At 38.0% G+C, this 21,142-nt stretch overlaps 1 protein-coding gene across 3 annotated transcripts in view; it reads left to right on the top strand.

Annotated features, from left to right (window-relative positions):
* GALNT7 (polypeptide N-acetylgalactosaminyltransferase 7) overlaps nucleotides 1-21,142 on the top strand; it is a 70,981-nt gene that overhangs the window by 45,278 nt on the left and 4,561 nt on the right. The window contains exons 3-11 of one of the 3 annotated variants that reach the window (XM_066185975.1): nucleotides 895-1,061; nucleotides 6,838-6,968; nucleotides 7,205-7,284; nucleotides 9,470-9,652; nucleotides 12,607-12,724; nucleotides 14,686-14,808; nucleotides 16,872-17,090; nucleotides 19,255-19,353; nucleotides 20,630-20,758. In XM_066185975.1, coding sequence (XP_066042072.1) covers nucleotides 895-1,061; nucleotides 6,838-6,968; nucleotides 7,205-7,284; nucleotides 9,470-9,652; nucleotides 12,607-12,724; nucleotides 14,686-14,808; nucleotides 16,872-17,090; nucleotides 19,255-19,353; nucleotides 20,630-20,758 — 1,249 coding nt within the window. Of the gene's footprint in view, nucleotides 1-894; nucleotides 1,062-6,837; nucleotides 6,969-7,204; nucleotides 7,285-9,138; nucleotides 9,322-9,469; nucleotides 9,653-12,606; nucleotides 12,725-14,685; nucleotides 14,809-16,871; nucleotides 17,091-19,254; nucleotides 19,354-20,629; nucleotides 20,913-21,142 lie in introns of those variants that run through there. The other 2 variants (XM_066185976.1, XM_066185977.1) reach the window with 2 other exon arrangements.

Below are 21,142 nucleotides of genomic sequence, written 5' to 3'. Positions count from 1 at the left end.
CTTTCCACCTTTAACTGAATGTAGTTTCAGAAACTCCAGTGATCTCTGGTGATTAAGGTAATTCTTTACAAAAGCAGCAATGTTTCTGTGCACTCAAGCTTTTTATTGTATAAAGAGAACTATAACTAGGGGAGTTTGTGCATCTGTAAGTTTAGGAGTTTTTATTTGTCACTAATAATTTCTTAATTCATGATCACTGTCTTTGAAAAGTCAGAATCTCCCTTGTAGAAACTTCATTTGCTGAAAGATGAAAAAATTAAGGATTTTTCCCATTGAAATCAAAAGTGCTATGTCTCTCTGTTTGGTGTTAGGAACTATATTATTATAGTTGGAAAACAAGCTAGTGATCAGGTAGGGAAACTTGCAGTTTGGAAGCTGTTTGGATTGGTTGTAGGGAGACTGTGAATAGTCTCACTTAGGGATGCAGTTGGGGAAATGGACTTTACAATTGCAAATTAAATACATTGTTGATAAATGTGACTTAGAGGTATTGGAAAGTTGTGGAAGGTATTGGAAGTACTCACATTGTTGGTTTCTAAATCATCCCTAAAACCTCAGGAAAAAAGACCTGTGTGTTTGCACTATTTTTGTTTGGTTTTTTTCTCTCTCTCCTTTCTTGTATTTTTTTTTTCTCCATGTGTTATATCTTTCAAGGAAGGAGCCCATTGAAATTGGACCAGGCTGGAAAATTGTGCTTGACAGTTTACTTTTCTTTTTATTTTATTTTTATTTGTGTCTGTATCTGTGATGCACTTAAGCCGTATTACCTTTTATATCCTGTCTCTCTTAAATCTGAAGAATAGCTGTCGGTGAAAATTTCATTTGCACAAGGATGCTGTTAAGCAGTTCTGTAAATCACAATGTGAAAACTAATAAACTCAACTCTTTTTACAGATGCAAATACTGGCATTATGATGATAACCTGCTCACCTCCAGTGTTGTCATCGTCTTCCATAATGAAGGGTGGTCCACACTCATGAGGACAGTTCACAGTGTCATCAAGAGAACACCGAGAAAATACTTGGCAGAAATTGTACTGATTGATGATTTTAGCAACAAAGGTACATTTGGAATATTAACACACTCCTTGTAGAAAGGGATTTTTTTTTCCCCTGAAATAATTTTCTTTGAATTTATTATCTGCCATGGTTTGAGTTGACTATGGGAGAAAAGATTGCTTCTTCACAGTCCTTTGAGTTCTCTCCCACAGTTTTTGGGTAGTATGTAGAAGAAAGCTGGGATAGCTAGTATCTCTCAGCTTTTGTGAAAAGAAGTAGTTTGAAGAGTATCAAAGGAGTTAAGCTTGTTAGGAGTAACAGGCTTCTTTTTTTGCATATAGGAATACAGATGTCTCTTTTTTTAATTATAATAAAAATCTGCCTAGGCTATCAAATTATTCTGATTAATTTTCGATATCATTTTCATTCCTAACATCCTTTTTTAATTAAACATCACATTAAGCTACTTATTGTTTCATATTGAGGAGGGAAAGCTTTGAAGAATTTAAATATGTTTAAATTTCTGCCTTTCTTTGAGTCCTACATACCAATATAAGTTGAGAGATTTTCTTCTTCATAATTCACATTCTGATCTTGGTTTACAGTCAGGATGCATGTACTTGTACTTCTCTTATAAATGTAAGCATACACTCTTTGGTTTTTTGTTTTTCTCCTTTCATGGTGGTATCATCAGCATTAATGCAATAGCGGGCCAAATACAGAGAGGGACTGAAAGTGGTCTCCTGGAGATAGAAGTTGATTGAGACAGAGGAAAACAGTCTGTTTTTAAACTTTGAACAAATTTTTAAATAGTGCATCAAAGCTGCACGTTCTGTAAGATTTTGTTGCAGCATTGTTCTTAAATAGATGTTGACAGAGGAAAAGAGTAGACACATTAATAAAAACATGGTTTGACTGTGTGGGATGACAGTCTCTTCTAGACAATGTTGATGATAGCTTTGAGCAAAGGCAAGTTTGATCAGCGGCACAGGATACCCTAATCTTTGTTTCCATAATAGCTGAATTGTGTAGTGGCACAGAAAACAGATGGCTATTCTGAAACTCTCCTTTTTATTAAGTGATCTGGGCTTCTCCCAGTTCCAGTCTCATGATAGTTGTTTTGTATGGGTGTATTCCCTAAAAAATTCTAAAAATTAACTCATCGCATAGTTGAGGTAGCCTTTTTTGAGCATATGCCACTATTAAAAATAGTTGTTGTGCGTTATTTTTTGCATCATACGTGTAGATAGGTAGGTATCATTTTCTGTTTGTTTTAACAGGAAGGTGCAAGTTACCTGTATTATAAACTTGACTACATTTGGCTTAGCCCACTAAAGATACTGAATGCTAAATTACAGTCTTCTGTATCCTTTAACAGCTGTGGAGAATTTGGCTTAGATATACACACATGTTATAAACCAAAAATATCTTCTCTCCTAAGGGATATAATTTTAATAATTCAGTCAGCAGACATGCTGTGTTTTTGCTTTTCAGCTAAGATCATAGCTTTCCTTCAGAGCTGTTCAAGGACTGACTTAGCTGTATAAAGTAACTGTGACACTGATTGTGTCTAGAATACTTACCAGATTTTTTACTAATGATAGGTCTCAATATTTGGGTTTCACATGACTTGTAGCTGACTCTGTGCCATGTATATGTAGTTCATGGAATGAGTTTGTCTGGCATAACAACTTGTACTATTTTTTTCAATATATGATGACATTTGTTAAAAGAAAGCAGTGTTTTTAAAGATTTTTTTTTAATACATAACTTTTTTTGCTTTCTGTTCATAAATGAATGGTTAGCAGACACAGCTAGCCTGGACCTAAAATCCAGCAGACCCTTGACTCTATATTTCTCACACTTCAATTTCCCAGATAACTTTCTTAAATCAGAAAATTCAATAAAGAAAGCTCGAGGTGCAGTTTTCTCAGGTATGGGTGACTGGTAAAACAAGCATGGACTGGAATTTCTCTAAACACCTTGCTGCAGTTGCACTAGTTTCCTATAATAATTCTTCAAATTGCTTTAAGCTATTACTTGGTAAATATAATTAACTTAATTTCATCAATTCAAATTATGTTCTTGCTGAAAAATGGCCAAGAGAGCAGAATCTTGCTCTACTTCTTTCTCTCTAGAGAGAAGGGTGAACTAGTACAGGCTGCAAAGCGTGCCAAGCTGCCTGAAGAGTTTTCCCGTTGTTAGGAGGGCTGCAAAATACAAACGCTCTTAATTACAGCAGAGCTGCTGGTAGCTTTTTGCTTTTTCAGCCAGAAGAGAAGTCATGCTGGCAGCACAGATACAGGACTTTCTCCTTCCCCACCTACTTTCAGGCTGCAGACTTCATGTCTGCCTTTCCACTCAGCAGGCCACCTTATGGTCTTGGAGCCCTGTGCAGAGTGACCGGGGCTGGACTGGGTAGATATTTGCTCATGCTCAGTGTGACTGTCCTTACTTCTTAGCTGCCACCCTCTCGAGTGATATGAAATTAAAATGGAGCACAGTAGTTGCAAACACTTCTAAAGGCTGGCTCCTAAAAGCCCCTGCCTGTCCTTCCTTATGAGAAATCCTCTTTCATCAGGAGGGAGTTACAGCTGCATAGAAACTTATATATGTTATGTCTTACATAAGGAGGGGAGGAACAGTTGCAATGCCTGGAAAATGTCTTTTTCATTATAATTCTTAGTATAAAGTCAGTTGGGAGCAGTACTTTTGCTGAATGACACTCTTTCCCATAATCTCTCCTGCAAACAGCAGGGTTTGGACTGTGGAGAACTGTGCAGAGATATGTGCTGAATTCTACTCTGGTGGGTTTTTTTTCTTTGTCAGAGCACAAAGAGAACAGTATCAAGAAGATTGCCAAGCTAATTGAATGATTCTATCTCCATTTTCTATGGAGACCTCTGTATTAATCCATGTTAGAGTCCAAGAAATGTTGCAGCAATTTCTACCACAGTATCCATGAGGCCAGGCTGTTACACATGGGTTTGGTTTTTTTCCCCAGTTTTTCTTCTGTTCTTAATAGAAGCAGTTTATTCTTTGGTGAATGCTAGCTGTGTGAAGGAAACAGCTGTTGTGGAAGGGCAATGAGAATTCATAAAACTGTATCTTCTGAAGCTTCCTACAATTACAGTCGTTCATATAGGTCTCCAACACTTGCTATGTGTTTGGGCACCAGCTTGCTTGTTTTCTGAAGCACTCTGGCCAATATCTCAGCTGGAACTTCTTTTGTAGCCCATGCACCTGTAAAGGGTGGCTGTGAGGTAAAAAATACCACTGTTCCTAGTAGCATTTAAAGGCTTTGTCTGCCTTTTGTCTTTGCTTATATGTTCTTTATTGTTACCTGTATTTCCAACTGCTGCAGCATCCCATGAGATAACCCAAGGGGAAGTAATGAGCATAGGCAGGCAGCAGTATTTTTATTAACCTGTGTAATGGGGCTTGCCATGGGGAAACTGAAGCAGTAATCAGTGCTTGTGTTAGAGCTGAGAACCCCACCTTAACAGTATTACAGGACAGGATACTCGAAGGCAGGAGGCAGTACTTCTGATACCATTTTTCCAGTTCTCAGACTGCTGTCCATAAGTTGAGGGGAAAAAACCACGCTTTCCTCCTCCTCCCTCTTTGTAATCCACAGTTCCTAAGATCCTTTGGAGAAACTATGTGTTTTTAAAAGACACTGATTCATACTTTAATCATGCACTTAGACATGAGAGAGGAACTCAGAGGGGAAGGCCAGATTGGTGATTATAATATTTTGAAAGGTAAAATATACAATTTTGAACAAAAACCAGATTGCTGTAAGGCTGTTGACAGATGTCATAAATACACATTCTAGGTGAACAAAATTTAATGCTGGCCAAACAATATTTTTGACTGTAAAAGTATCAGGATTTTTTACACTACTGTCATGCAGGCTTTGTAGTATGGGAAGGAGGAAAATTTCAGCTTTCCTGTGGGAAATAGCACTTGCTGCTAACCCTGGCATGGTTTCAGATGATGGACTGCAAAGTCCTGAGACTTGTACTGTAGAAAAGCTTTACAGAATCAATATGACAGGTTTTTACAGCTCCCTCTGAGGCTTACATAGCTGAACATTTGATAAGTAAAACATTTGGCCTCATAGGCAGGAAAGCTGGAAATAACTTCAGGTTTTAAATCTTTAAAACATTCCTGACAGTCCTTCTGTAACACATACTTGGAATTTGCAACATAAATAATGGTGTGGTATAAAGATTCTCTTAGTACCAGTTCAGTATGACCTCAAAGCTCTGTTGATTTTATCCTATAAAAATTTATATCACGGCTATCAAATCATATATTCTCTATTTATTACATGGCATGTTCCTCTATACAGCATATGTGGTAAAATTGTTCTTTCTCTAGTTTGACATTTGTGTATCCTTGAAGTTTTCCTAATGCACAGGGATTTACAACAGAAATTTTAAATATGTGTGGGAAAGGAGATTACATAAAACTTGGTTGAGAAAACTTTTTCTTTTATAAATGTGGAGAGGAAGGATAATAAGAGTATCAAAAGATAGTGATTTCAAAAGATTGTTCTGTGGTAGAATTGCTGAATTTTTGTTACTGGAAACTTCACTTCCAAGAAACACCTTTACATGTAGCTTTTGTTCAAACTATTTTTTTTTAATACTCCTGACAAGAATACGAAACACTGAAACATAAGCTGCAGATGTCTCCAGACTTCATCATTTCCATTCAGGTTGAAGAAAATGTTTCTGCTAAAGTAACTGGTGGCATGTTGCTGCTGAAAGGGACATCCTTCTGCTTCCACCTCTTCATGTCCCCCCTCCTGTTAGATCAGCACAGGCATGGCATCTATCAGCCCCTCAGAGCTGCTGCAAAGCAAGCTGGTGCATGGATGCCTCAGCTGTAGATTGGGTGGCTTATTTTGGTTCCTGACTGAGAGAAACTGAAGCTGTAGGCAATTCTTTTGGGCCTTTGAGTACAAAAATAGATTTTTAACAAACACCAATAGCTAAATCAGCATAGCCACGAACTGCAGGTGCCTGATTACCAGCCTTTCTGACTTCATGAGTTTTCTCAACAGAATCATCCTGGCAAAAATGTTAAACAGCTCTAAGATCCTTTTCTCAAACTGTGTGGCAGGAATGTGGTTTCCAGAGAAGTTTGGTGCAGACAAATACAAATCTGCAAATACAAATTTGAAACCATTTAAGCATAGCTCATTTTGATTCTTGTGTGGTCGCTCGTCCCTTTACTGATAGAAGTCCCTTTGGCTAAAGGTTTGTTGTCTCCTCAGTATGATGGAGATAATAATTCTCATTAATTTAATTAGAAGCTTATTGTAAGACCTCCACAAGAGGTAACACGTCTAGATGAAGAAGGGCAGTAATTTAAGCATGTTGAGATTCTGCCTCAGGTTTCCAGATTATTAATAGACTGACAGAAAATTCTGTGAGGCAGAAAGTGAGTGAAGGGAAGTGTCCAACTGAGAAGTGGCACTTTCAGCTGTACATGTGACCTCCTCTGATGAGGAAAGACTGTGTACTGAAATGTAGAAGCTTCTCTGGCTGCTTGGAACACAGACAAAAACCTGAAAGCCACTATGTGATATGTTGAAGTGACTGTGAGCTGTCCACCCAGCTCCCTGTGGAGTGACCAACCACTTCAGCTGCCGTTTCTTCAGATGTGCCAGACACATACCTGTGCCATGAGGTCGGTGGTCTTCATTCCTCAGTTTTAGTGTTTGTGAGTGGTTGAATTAAAGGTTCTTGTAAATGTTTGTAGATATTTTTAGTGTGGTTATTATCATTAAATTTCACCAATTTTTTTTTTCTTTGTTACCTGATAGCACACTTACAAGAGAGGCTGGATGACTATATAAAGCAGTGGAATGGCCTTGTAAAGGTATTTCGAAATGAGAGGAGAGAAGGTTTGATCCAGGCTAGAAGCATTGGAGCCCAGAAGGCTAAACTTGGACAGGTGGGAGGCAGTTCACACACAAATTTTTTTTTCTTTCTTTCTTTTTTGGGGGGAAAGACTGTCGTGGTTTCAATAGACGTGAGGAAATTACTGACATTGTTTTAAGAAGAAATAAGTTTTACTCATTTAATCTTCATTTTCTTGTTTATAATATGAATGTATCTCAATGTAAATAAGCTTAATTAAATCATGATGTATACAGAAATAGAAGTGACTTTTTTTTTTTTCTTTCAAAGGTTTTGGTTTACCTTGATGCCCATTGTGAGGTGGGAATTAATTGGTATGCACCACTTATAGCTCCTATATCTAAGGACAGGTAATGTTCTCTTGTTATTTCCAGTGTCTAGCCTTTTAGGAAGAAAAAGTCACAGTAATAATCTTTACTTTTCAAACTACAGTCAATATGTTTTATATCTATATCAAACTATAGCAATATTTTCCATATGATGATTATATTATCTCCCAGCATAAAAGATACAGAATGAGGAAGGAATATAGTCAGGCAAATTAATCTCCAGATAGTTTATTTTAATAGGCATACTGAATATTTTGTCTAGTGTAGATTAGATATAACTCTTGTCTTTTACAACTCTCTGAGTCACTGATATTGAAATGTTCCATTCTAGCTAAATAAAGAGCATGATTGAACAAAGTAACTAAAAACCTGTGGCTTTTAGTAGAGAAAGAGTAGCAATAAATGTTTTGATTTATTGGGAGTTTAAAGCCCCCATGATCTCAAGAGTTTATAACTTTCTCATCTTTGGTCTTGGTGTATGGTCTTATTTGTTTCCTCTGAAGTGCTTTGGAGCGTTGTCTGTAGCAAAGCGAGGCCAGGCTTGAACCTGTCACTGCCACAGGCCCAGGCACTTGCTGGGAGTCTGTGCTGGAAGTGCCTGCACTGTGAGGGAGAATCTGTGAGAGGTGGCACAGGAGAGAGATCCCCAGGGCTTTCATTTCTTCCAGCTGTTGAAATGCTGTTGTTGCTGTGTGCTACCGCACTCCTAGCTTGTGTGGTCAGTGGTATGTGTGTTTAGGAAACCATGTGCATGTTTAAACTATTTAATCCCATAAAATAGCTGCTTAATCCTAAAAACTATTTGTTAACCTGCTGTGCTACCAGAATTCTCTTGAAGAATTGGGGTTTATGTGTTTTAAAGGCTGTAACTCAACCAAGATTCTAATTGGGCCAGGATACTAGAGAGAAGATGGAAATGCTTGTGTGCTCCCATTGATTGTGTATTATGGTTTTACACAAGAAAGACTGGCAAGAAGAGGGGGTTTCAGAGGCATCCTCCAGCACTGCCCGCAGAGGTGAAGGCTGCAGGAGGACCAAAGATGCTGAGGCACACAGTGCCAGCAGACAGTGCTTGGCAGTCTCCCTCCATACCCTGGTACCGGGGTGCAGCCTGCTGCTGCTTCTGCCTCAAAGAACAGCATGGTGTTAACATGTCTCTTCCCCCACGCCTTTTCTATCTCTTAGAGCTTCATTTAAAGAGGTGGAAGTGCTCCAGCTTGGGACACTGGGAAACTAATTTAAAAAATGTGGGGAGAAAAACAAGAGAATGTCTTTTCCTTGGTGAATATTGCGTGTGATAGATCACAAAGAGGAGTGTATTGCAAATCAAAGGAAGAATTCTACTGAAAACTGCTTCTAGGAGAGCATTAGTAATGTTTTTTTTATCCTTAGTGCTTGGTGGGTTTTCAGGGGGTTTGAATAGGACAGTATAATGAGAATCTGCATTAACACTAGTAAAAGCTAAGTGTTTATCATACTTGTTGACAGCTAAGATCCAATATGAATAGAAATGACAGGAAATAGTAATACTGTGAGAACCCTGGCCCTCTGAGGGCTCCTCCATTGCCTCCAGCAGTGCTTTATTAGAAGACCGATGTCAGAAAGTCCACATAAAGGAAAATGTACTGATAAAGCAATTGATACAATAGTATCTCAGACCTAACTTTTCTGCTTTCAGAACATCTTAAAACAATGTAAAGAAAAGACCATCTCTTTTCTTCTAATGAGGCTTCATTTTTTTAATAGTATGTTTACAGGTGACTTTTTTATATACGCTGCTCTATAAACTTAATTAATGGTGTAAGTTTCAGATTAGACAGATTACTCTTCTGAAATTGTATTTTGCTCTTTCTTTCCCTTCTATAAATGTTTCAGAACTACATGTACTGTACCTCTAATAGATTACATAGATGGGAATGATTATTCCATTGAGCCACAACAAGGTGGGGATGAAGATGGTTTTGCCAGAGGGGCCTGGGACTGGAGTTTGCTATGGAAACGAATTCCGTTAAGCCACAAGGAAAAGTCCAAACGAAAACATAAAACTGAGCCTTATCGGTAAAGAGAGCTGTTTACATACTGTGCATTGTAACACAAATAACTGTCTCAACCCTTTCGTTTCTCCCCCTACCCCTCTCTCCCCACCAACCACGGTCGGCGCACGTGTGCCCATAACCGCACCTGCCCTGCGCCGCGCCACCCGCAGAACCACATGCACTGTGCCGCTTATAGATGTCATAGATGGCAACACTTTTAAGATTGTGCCCCAAGGGGGTGGTGACGAAGATGGGTTTGCTAGAGGAGCGTGGGATTGGAGTATGCTATGGAAGAGGGTTCCCTTGACCAAGAGAGAGAAGGAAAGCAGAAAGACAAAAACTGAACCGTATCGGTAATCACTAAATCACTTACCCGTTTCTTTTTTTTTCTGAAGTCAATATTGATTCACTAAAACTTGCATGTTCTCCTAGCCTGAACACCCTCACGTTTCTAACCACACTAGCTGCTTTGTTTAGTCAGACCTGTTTGCCACAACTATTTGCTCAAAATATCTTTGCTACCTTTTATTGCCTCTCCATTCCTGTTCTTGTGTGGTTAATAGAGTGCACATTAGAATTTCTGGGTTCTGTTTGGCAAAATAAAATATTGTGTACCTTCGTTGCCAGGGAAAACTTAAATTAGCCATGATATTTTTTTTAAAGTACTGTTGGAAACAACAGTGCTTGTTAAACCATTTGGTTTGAAATTAAGAGCATGCTGGAAGTATTTCTAATAGACGGTAATGCATAAAATCTGTAGCCTGCTGTCATGGCCTGATGCATGCATACAGCTGGATGATTATGCACGTGTATCCAAAAAAAATCCCTTTTGTCATATTTCTCCTACTTGCTTCACAATGGATCACATCTGACAAAGAAGCATACTGTTTAAGAATCTTGGCTAGATTTTTTTCTAAGAATTTTAATATAGTACACATAACATTAAAAAAAGGGAAGAAAGATAAAAGCAACACCTTTTATTGTGGAAAAACTCCAATAATTTTCACAGAATTCCTGCCTTTTTACTATACTTTGTAGTGGAGTATGTTTTCTTCCCAGAAAACAAAAACTGCCTAGAAACTCTAGCTTAGAAACTGTGGTTTCTGGATGGCTTTTCAATACTGGGAGACTGTGGTTCTGCTGGTTTTTTATTACTTTCCCCTTCACACTTAACTAATTGTGTTACTACATTTGAAAGCAATCTTCACATCTTCAGAATCTAATGTCTTCTATTGCTTGTATATGTGATTTAAACATTGTAAGAACTGATGTTGGTAACTCCCTATCCCCACCCGTGATTGTTCTTTGCTAAAATGGCAACACATGCAAGCAAGTTATGAAGCTTTGATCTGTTTTGTGTACAGTTTAAATAATACCATTTTCTGATGAGGCTGTCCACATTGGAACTTTAATATTCACTTAGAGGGGGATAAACTATTTCAAACATTACTGTAGTGTTCTGTGTTTACCATCCAAACAGGTCTTAAAATCGTTTAAAGTGTTCCCAGAAACACGGAACACATGTTCTCAGAATGTTTTAAAAGATGACTTTATTTTTAATAATACCTTCAGAGTTACAATGCTTCCTTTAAAAAGAGGCATGCCCTGCATCTGTTTGTGTCCAGGCTGTGTGCATTTTCTTACAGTAATACCAAGGCAAGCAGGACGAAGTATAAGTCTTGCTGAAACCGTAGCCAGGATTGCTTAGCTTAAAAAGAAAACAAAAAGATCCTCAACAGCTTAAAGCGCCGAGGCAACATTTTTGTAATGTGAGTACTGCCCCAGGACTGAATCTTTCTTTCAGTGACAGTGCTTACCTCTCTGTATCCTGTGAAGCTTGAGCTTATGTAGGTTTTACTGTGTTCTTTAACACACTTGGCAGAATCTTGGAGGCCAAGACTGAAACTGCAGTATCTGAGGCTTCTACACTTGCCAAGTTTTATAGTATTGAGGAAAACCAAAAGTGCAGGAAAGCCGTGGGCTGTGCTATGCAAAGTGCTTCCCCCTGCTGTGTCATCTAAACCCCCAGGATGCAAAAGCAGCGCTGAAGAAAAATACAGTAGGCAGCAAGTAGAAAGGGACATGTAGCAGTACCTTGGCATGTGATCACCTAATTTGGACAGCAACTAAACTGATAATTAATTATGCTTAGAGTCAGCACATACACACAAGCAAAACAGAACAAGGAATGAATTCTCTGCTTTCCATGGCAAGGCAATGCTCAGCCATCTCCAGGCGAGCAGAGCCCCGTCACGTGCAATGGTGACTTGGGAAGACAAACACCATCACCTCAAACGTTCTCCCTTCTTCCTCCAATTTTCATATATTGAGCATGATGTCACATGGTCTGGGATATCCCTTTGGTCAGCTTGGGTCACCTGTCCTGGCTGTGTCCCCTCCCAGCCTCCCATTCACTCCCCATCTCCTCCCCAGCCTAGCAGTAGGAGAAGCAGAAAAGGCCTCGGCTCTGTGCACCCCCTGCTCAGCAATAACAAAAAACATCTCCCCTTTATCAGCCCTGTGTTCAGCACAAATCCTAAACACAGCCCATGCCAGCCTTTGGGAAGAAAATTAACTCTGCCTCAGCCAAAACCAGCTCAAGCTGTAATCCAGACCACAGCATTTTTGACACATTCCAACTTGCTAATTGAATCATGGCATATGGGAAAGGATTTACAAAGTCATTAAAAGAAAAAAGGTAACCAAAAAAAAAAAAAAAAAAAAAAAGACTAAACCAAAATGGAGACCTTTTATTACTTCATCTAGGCCCTTTTTAAAATTTTACTGAGAATAAGGTAAAGTGTCTCCTAACAGGACAAAAAGAGCTAGAAGATTAGAAAGCTGTTAAAAAACTCTGTTACTTGTTTAATAGATAATGTGTTTCAATGTGACAGCTCCTCAGAACATAAACCTGTGTGCAGTTTCATATTATCTCAAAAAGTAGAAAAACTTTTAAGAGAGAAACATCTCATCACACTGATTCTCATCTTGTTTTTTATTTTAATAGAAGGATATTGACTAGCTGAATGGAAAATTCGAACCAAGATTTCCTATCATCAAATTCATTAATTAAATAAATTAATAGTAGAAGAAAACCCACAAGATAATAAAAAGTGACCTCACTAAAATTTATATAGATGCCACTTCAGAAAATTGCTCCAGGCTGATGACAAAGCTTTATGATTGTTCAGTGTATTGCCATTTACCTGACCTTTACTATATGTTAACTGAATTGCTTTCTTCGCTAAAGCTTTCCCTGCTGTTGTATCCTTTTGTCAGAAGGAGTTACTCTGTCTTCCTCTTTCAGGTCCCCTGCAATGGCTGGTGGATTGTTTGCCATTGAACGTGATTTCTTCTTTGAACTGGGTCTCTATGATCCAGGGCTTCAGATCTGGGGTGGTGAAAATTTTGAAATTTCTTACAAGGTAACACCAATATTTGAAAATTACGTCAATTAAATAGATTTTTTTTCCCATTAAAAAAAAAAAAAAAAAGGGTAAATGCTTCAGTTTGGAGTTTAGACAGACCTACCTCTTCCTCATGAAGCCCAGGCTTTGTTGTGAGGAGATGTGACAGAAATGTGTCTCCTCACATTTGCAGGCCTTGGGACAGAAGTGTTCAGAGAGGTGGCTTCGTGCTGAAGCCCAGATGATGTGTAATCTAGAATTTGTAAACGGTTTGGGGTTACATCCCTGACTGGCCTAATATCCAATATAAAACCAGACTGGCCAATTTGATGGGAGGAAACTGAATGTTCTCATAGTGTATATAGAAAAATGTTACTTCTGATGAAAGCAATGATAGAGAACAAGTAGTCTTCATAGTCCTCAGTTTATGCATGTGCTCTTGGGAAGTATATAATGGTGCAACAAAAAGGAATCTGCTTCCTCCCTGCCGTTTTTGTGGAGTGAAAAATTATTTCATATACTTTTCAGAATTTCAAGAACTTCTTTACAAGAAAAGTCCTCATAATTGAAATACAAACTGCATAATTCATAATCACTGAGGGGGATTTTATTTTCACTCCTAGGCATATGCATGCTCTTCAGTTTGCAAGAAGTGTAAGATGATTGTCATTAGCTCCTTGTAGCTTCAGTATTTGTAATGACACAAGTGCAGACAGCAGGAACCAGTCCCAATTAACAGATAAAAGTGAAGATGTCTTATATCTTCAGCAGCAATGTGAAATCTTAGCTGAATTTTACAAAAAGTACATTCAGAGCTCCCCTAATTACTCTTGCTCTTCATGAGTTAGAGGAAAGCTCTGAGTGCACTTTGTCAGCTGTAAATCCATATACAAAGGGTATTTATTGAGGATGTTATGCACGCGGGGTCTTTATCCATATAATTCTCCATCTTGCTTAGATCAAAATCATGATTGAAATTACTTACAGTAGTTCTGTAATTGAAATGTTCATTATGTAGAGACCTCCAAACTGGTTTCATGTAGATCACAGCCAATCTTCAGAAGAACTAAACATTTATCAGCTTTGCATGCTGATCCCTAGATAGTGAATAAAATTAATGGCCTTGCATATCTGAGGCAGTTTTTTGGAAGCTTAGGAAAATTAATATTGTGATGCAATGAAGAAGGTAAGATATTCTGCCCATCTTTCCTAGTAGTGGTAAATCATCTTTTTAATCTGGAATTTAGGCTAATTTGAAACATTCACAAAGTTAGCTTGAATTAGGATTTGGTGCTACAATTAAGCTTCTCCAAACTAGGAGCAACTAAATTCTGATTTCAGTATGTTTTCTTTTCCACATTAAGGGATTATCCAAAGATATGTGGGAGTGAGGGAATTTCAGAACGATAATATATTTTACACATTTTTTTATTTTCAGCTACCATAGTCAAATAAATATCTGTTTCTACTTGGAGAAATGAGTTACCTTACACATGCTTATTTCCTACTAATCTTTATTAAGAAAAACTTAATAAAGTTTTTTATTTAATTTTTTATTATTATTTAATAAAGATGTGAATCTAACCAAAACCCATCTTAGTGATGCCATGTGAATTACTTTAATAAAATCAAAATACCATTAATTCTGTCTAATAAAAATTACCCAGTTCCTGATTTTGTATACTCATTCATTACTGTTGTTCTAAAATAGTGATGGAATGAGATATCTAACTTTGTAAAAAGTTTTTTAAAAGATTGTTTCAGTTGAGTAACTTCCTTGCTGAGTTGAAAGTGTACTCAGTATACCTTTCATTTCAAAGACCTATTTTCTTTATGCTTACATCTGAAGCAAAAAATATGTAAATATATGACAGTATAGTAAGAAATGTAGCTGACATTTAGTCCAGAATTTATTATCTATTTGTCTGTCTTGAATTCCTGTGCGTGTGTATTAATAATACATTTGTTTTAACTTGTAGATCTGGCAGTGTGGGGGAAAGCTGCTGTTTGTTCCCTGTTCTCGTGTTGGACACATCTATCGTCTCCAGGGCTGGCAAGGAAATCCGCCCCCCGTGTATGTTGGGTCTTCTCCTACATTAAAGGTACAGTTTTGAAGCAACCTTGAAGGTAGTTTTTGATTTCAGATAAGAACAGTTATAGATAAATTTGTTTAAATTATCAGTAACAATGTAGAGAGCACTTCATCCAAAGCTATTTAGTATCTATAGCTGGGATGATCATCCCCACAGGAAAGAAATCTTAGTGTTAATCCCACTGTTATTAAGAGTAGAGACTCCTGGAACCCATCTTCTTGCTCTAAAGCCTTCCCCCACTATCTTTGACGTACAAATGCACTTCCTATTACGTAATGTCAGCACCTCCTGGCTTTGCTGCACTGTGTTCAAGTATATATGAACAACTCTAGTAACTATAGCACACTCCTTTAGATGAAGATCATGGGCTTGAAATCCCCCTTTATCTTGATAAAGATGAATATGGTCCTAGGCCAGGTTAGAGAATTCTGCAGTCTAGCATCTCTCAGACTTTTGTGTCTGCATTTTTTAGTTAAGAAGCAGTAAATGACACCTGGGAAGATGGCATGCTCTGCCCTACATCATAAGGATTGGCAACTCCTCAGGTACACTGCAGGTTCTAGAAGTGTTACTCAAACCCTGAGATTAAAATTAGACATCAATTCCAGAAAACAAATGAGCCAGCTCTATATCTGAAGAGAGAATTTGTATCAAGAAAAACTCTTTATATCCATTTTCCTCTACCAGCAGGAGAGGAGACAACCCTCCTGTCAGGTTTTTCTATTGCCCAGTTTAAGCTTTCTCTTGTGCACTGTTCTGGCATCAGTAAATCCCATTCCCAAAGACCCAGCCCTTTGTAAATTCCAATCTAAGAGCAATGTTCCTAGACCATGAGTACCTGTAGGGTTAGAGAGTATGGCTTGAGCCACCCTGACAGTTAGTTCCAAAGGTAATGTCCCAGCCTAGCTGAATGGTAAAAAACTAACACCCCCACACCCCCAAGCAAACCACCCCCCCAAAAAAAAAAAGAAAAAATTCCATATTAGTAATTTAAATTGATTAATATTTTGATGAAACAAGGACTAGGACCAATACAAGGGAGCCCGGGGAAACATATCTGCAGATAGAGACAGAGTAATGGGCAACAGGATAGCAAATGATAAGTCTATTGCTGAGTGCAGACAAGGTGCTAGTTTGCCTTGTCTGAAGTGATAAAAATCATTTCAGTCTTCTCTAAAAGCTGATCAAAAATATTTACTGCATATCTTAACACTTTACATGAGTCTGCTGGCTTGCTTACTGAATATAAAAAGCACTGCTGAGCGTTCTTAAATATTAAGTTGCTTCTCTGTACAAGGCAGGATGTAGAAATAGCTTGTTCCCCTCTTCAGTCACCCTCCTATCCTCACAGTAAATGTCCTTTTTAAAAATAAATGTCCTTTGTTCAATTTATGCTGGATGTGGATTAAAGTAAAAGTCACAATAATCTGTGCCTTTAGTCAGATCTTTTAAGACAGTTTTAGCACCAGGTCATTAACACTAGAAGGATTGGACAAAGTGACATGTGCATCTAGAATGTGTACAGGTAATACAGAGATATGAGCCATCAAAGAGAATGAGAAGAAAGATGTGAGGGAGAGGCTTGTTACCAAGTGAGCTCCAATTTTCCCCCTTCTCCAAGCAGCTGACCCATTTAAGACGGAATTTTTTCCCTGTTAGTGGACCAATGTGTATGAGTCTCTTCATTAAAAAATTGTAGAAGGTGAACAGAAACCATGAATTGCAGTTCTGACAGCAGCAAATGAATGCAACATTTTATTGGACCAGGAACTGAAAAGTCTTTATTTTCAAATAAATAATCTCTAGTCTTAGAAAATGACTTTGCACTCTCATTAAGCAAGCCAGTTTAATTTGTTGGCTTCAGTCCTAAACTATCACTCAAAAATAATATTCACGTGTCTTGTATAGTCCACTGATAGTGACAAATTATTAGTGTTATATAATAATACTATTTTAATAATACTGTCACTTTTTAAGAGGATAAATCCTTAAATTTCTGTTATTACCAAGGAGTTCCTTCTGGCCTGTTTGTGTGTGCTTTGAGGTCACAGCATTGACTTTATTCTCCACAGAACTATGTCAGAGTTGTAGAAGTGTGGTGGGATGAATACAAGGATTACTTCTATGCCAGCCGGCCAGAGACAAAAGCACTGCCCTACGGAGATATATCTGAGCTGAAAAAATTCCGTGAAGATCACAACTGCAAAAGTTTTAAGTGGTTTATGGAAGAAATAGCATATGATATAACTTCATATTATCCCTTACCACCCAAAAATGTGGACTGGGGAGAGGTAGGTACAGCACAAAACGCATGTGTATTTTAGGAGCTTTTTTAAAAAAACTGCAAATTCAAAAGGAAGCAATTGTTACTTGACATATGAACAGGCTATTGGATTACTTCTATGCTAAGCTGTATGATACTAACCAGAGAGCTATAAAGATGTAACTCAGGAAAAAAATTATACCTACCTTTGCAGGTGTGGCTTTTTTAATTAGTTCCACAGGTCCTTAAAGGATAACTTATGTCTAGCCTTGTCCAAAGCACCTTTTTTCCATAACTGGAATTTAAGTTTTCTCAAAAGAAAAAAATGTGAATCCTGTGAGTATTGGTGAAGATTTGTAGGTGAAAAGCCTAGAGAAGAGATCATGAGATCCAGGTGGAGTTCTTTCTGCCTGAGTTTGCTGGACTGGGACGTAGTCATACATTTACAGCCTCAGCAAGTCCCTTACCTGCATGTAATAACTTGGATATGATTCTGTAACCATAGTTTCCAGCATTAGTGTATACAGTTATGGCTTCTCTAAATTAAGAATGTGGTTACAAATGCAGCACTTGCAAGTGGTTGACAGGGAGAGTTGGCATATCACAGGTGAGCACAGGACTCCTCACTGAACTCTGCCTGTCCTGTTCTGGCATTTAGCCCACACCCTGGCAAGCACTTACTGCAAGTCTCCTACCTGCTTTCAGATTTCTTTTCCCTCTCTGCAATTGATTACATCTTTGCCCTGTCTCTCCTAGTTATTTCACTTTTGCAGATTGTTGAGGGAAAATTGGAAAATCTCGCTAGCTGGGGAACTCCTGTGTCCTATCAAATTTAGCAACCTTCTTTCCCAAGATATGATGAATATGATACATGGTTTTGTAACTTCAAAAGCACATTAGAAAATACAGATCTGTGCTGTCTCCTATCACCAAGCATCATCTCTGATTTCTTAATGTTAGACTTAGTTATGAGAGCATGTGCGTGGTGAAAGGGGGTACAAATAATCTTTTATCTGAGGGACCAGATGGACAATGCCACCTTGATTTCTTACCTAAATGCTAGCACAAAGCACCAGCTACTATACAAACCTTAGACCTCCTCTGGAATCTACATAAAGGGTTTGGAAGATATACTAAATATTACTGTTTACCAAGTGAAAACTTCTGAAGAGCTTAAAATAATACTTGTGGCCTTGCAGAAAATCATCCCTGATAAAAGCAAGTGGATCTGGTGGGGCAACAGGAAAATTCTAAGTTCAGAGAATTCTCTGAAGTTTTCTTCAGCTCTTCTTCACAGGCTGCTGGTTACCCTACATCTGAGAAATCCTGTCCGCCCTCCCCCCACTTGTAACAGCACACTGATTGAATTTCCAAACTCTAGGGTATGAAAGTATGGGGTTCATCTTCCCTAACACTCCCTGGAAGAGTCTAAGCTTAGTCCTCCAGACTTTTTATATCATTACAAAGAGGAAAGAGGCTCTGGCAAAGAAAATAGGTCTGGAAAAAATGTTATTTGTGTCATAAAGTCTTTGTAAGGCTGCTTGTTGGCGCTTCTGAGAAGGGAGTGAGATAATCAGCAGTTGAGACGTGCTTTATGACAGGCCTTTGTTTCTTTATCCCTGTGCCTGTGCCTGCCCCTCATCAGTTTTATTTCTTTTTTTCTTTTTTTCTTTTTTTTTTTTTTCTTTTTTTTTTTTTTTTGTGTAATTGCTGCTGCAGAAGGTCCATCTGGGCAGCTGGGTCAGTGGGCTGTGTCTGGCTGTGGGTAATTGGTGCTGTGCATAACTTCTCTACAGCCTGTTTCTCTTCATCCACAAGATGAGAGAAACTTGCCTGAGCTCTGAGCTTATTTATGAAGACGTGGGAGATGGAACATGCTCTGATAGGAGATTGAATAAATTAAAATACTTGAAAATCCTATATTTTGGTGTTGGTAATTTGGAATTGAGCTTTGCAACTCTAGCTTTATCAGCATACTCTGACTCATGGAAGAGCCTGCAAATTAGCATGGGCAGGTTGAAGCTCCATCTCCTGGAACAGTTAACATCAGTCTTTAAATTTCATACACAGGTTTGTGTAATCTCTCTGTCAGTTACCTGTTTCTGGTTTAAGAGATAATTGAGAATTTTCTGTACTGCTTAGCACTTATTTTTCCCTTGAGACTAACTTGGAGTGCAAAACCTCTTTTCCAGATTAGAGGCTTTGAAACCTCTTACTGCATTGACAGCATGGGGCACACCAACGGTGGCTTTGTTGAGCTTGGGCCATGCCACAGAATGGGAGGAAATCAGGTAAGGAGCTTGGAGCAAGTCTGAAGGAGAATTGCTTGCTGTGGATTGGTAACAGCCAGGTTTTCTGTTAAGCCTGTAGATGAAGTCACCTAGGTGCCAGCTATAGATGTGGGGAAGTAGGGTTTTCCATAAGCGTACTGACATTGCTAAAATACAGCAGTCTGAAAATACCGTTTCAAACAAAAATGATATGAAATTGAAGGCAAATTCAAATTCAATAGTCTGTTCTTCAGAGAAACAGGTACATGAAGAAGCAACAGTATCACTGCTTCAGCTCTTAGCATTGCTCCTGTTTCACCTCTTACCTCTACTTAATAATTAATCCTTCAGGAAAAAAAATCTTACTCGCTGTGGCACAATTTGTAACGAAGTTGTTTTGGTCTAAGATGAGTTACTCACTTTTGTGCAGTAACTCATCTTCCACCACATGAGAGAAGAAAATGAACAGAAATTTGTCTCTGCTTCATTTGCAAATTAATTGACAGAACATAATTACTATTAGATGGTTGCAATCCAAGTTTTTATTGTGTTTGACCTGTATCTTCACAAATCTACCCACACTACCACACAAGCATGCTGTTCTGTCTTTATATCTTCTTTTCTGGTTGGAAAAATTTTCAGACTTTAAAGTCCTTATTTAAGCCCATGTAAACTTAAACCAGGCAGTTTTGTCACGGCAATCATAAAATTACATTTAGGATGCAATTTAGTATTTAGACATCCTATCTGGATTAGCTCTTAGTAGGCCCTGAAATGTCTTTTTTATTCTGATATATAATGAAAAGGTTCCCTAAACTACTTTTTCTGCATATGCTACCCAAAAAGCCCTGTAGCAATTATTCTGTAAGAAGTAGCTAGGATAATCTTTTTGTATCTGGATGAATTAGATTGATTTCCTCCATGGGTAGAATGCCAAAGTTTTAGTGTCTTCACATGAAATTACTGTCCAGGATCAAGGATTTGCTACCAGGCTTTTATAAAGATAATGGGTTGTTTGGTCATCAAATCATACAAAGAAGTCTCCCAAATAGGAATCCCTTTACCATTTTTCTCTTTCTGGTTAAGTTTCTTTGCCTTCTAAGTCCCACATGAAAGTTAACCATGAAATGCAGTATTGTGATAGTAAAAGTGTGTTATGCAAAAGAAAGAACCCTCCTGAAAGACAGGTGTAATAAAACCAGAATGTTTTGAATGTTGCAATTTTATTGTATTTTCAGTGTTTCTAGAATGCTCATTGAGTCAGTTGTTATAAAAATGGCTTTTTCTTTTCCGTTAGCTTTTCCGAATCAACGAAGCCAATCAACTCATGCAGTATGATCAGTGCTTAACTAAAGGACCAGATGGATCCAAAATTATGATTACACACTGTAATCAGAACGAATACAAGGAGTGGCAATTCTTCAAGGTTTGCAACAGATACATGGAAGAAAATAAATTTTTAGATTTCATACTGGTTTATTTGCACCTTTTAAAAATTGTTTTATGTATACCTGAAATTAAAGATCTAGTACAAGGTTAACTGAGTCGAGTAAATTGTTAATGGCGCATTGTCAGAAATACATGCTTGCCAGAAAAACTTCCTCTAGTGAAAGATCCTTTTGTTTAGTGATTCTAGTTGCTGTCTTCTGTAGCAAAATCTTTAACGAAAACTCTATGAGGCTACTTTTGTTGCCAGAGAGACACTAGGAGTTAGCACATATCTCAGAGGAAGCAAAAAGCATGTCCACTACTAGTGACACTTTATTAAAGGTTTTTGTGCCACCACGCTCTCTGCTTGTATGCTCTATAT

This window comes from Chamaea fasciata, unplaced genomic scaffold (assembly GCF_029207755.1).
Source record: "Chamaea fasciata isolate MVZ Bird 193981 ecotype frontalis unplaced genomic scaffold, bChaFas1.0.hap1 SCAF_6, whole genome shotgun sequence".
NCBI classification, from domain to species: Eukaryota; Metazoa; Chordata; class Aves; order Passeriformes; family Sylviidae; genus Chamaea; species Chamaea fasciata.
This window is presented reverse-complemented; position numbering and strand designations above follow the sequence as displayed.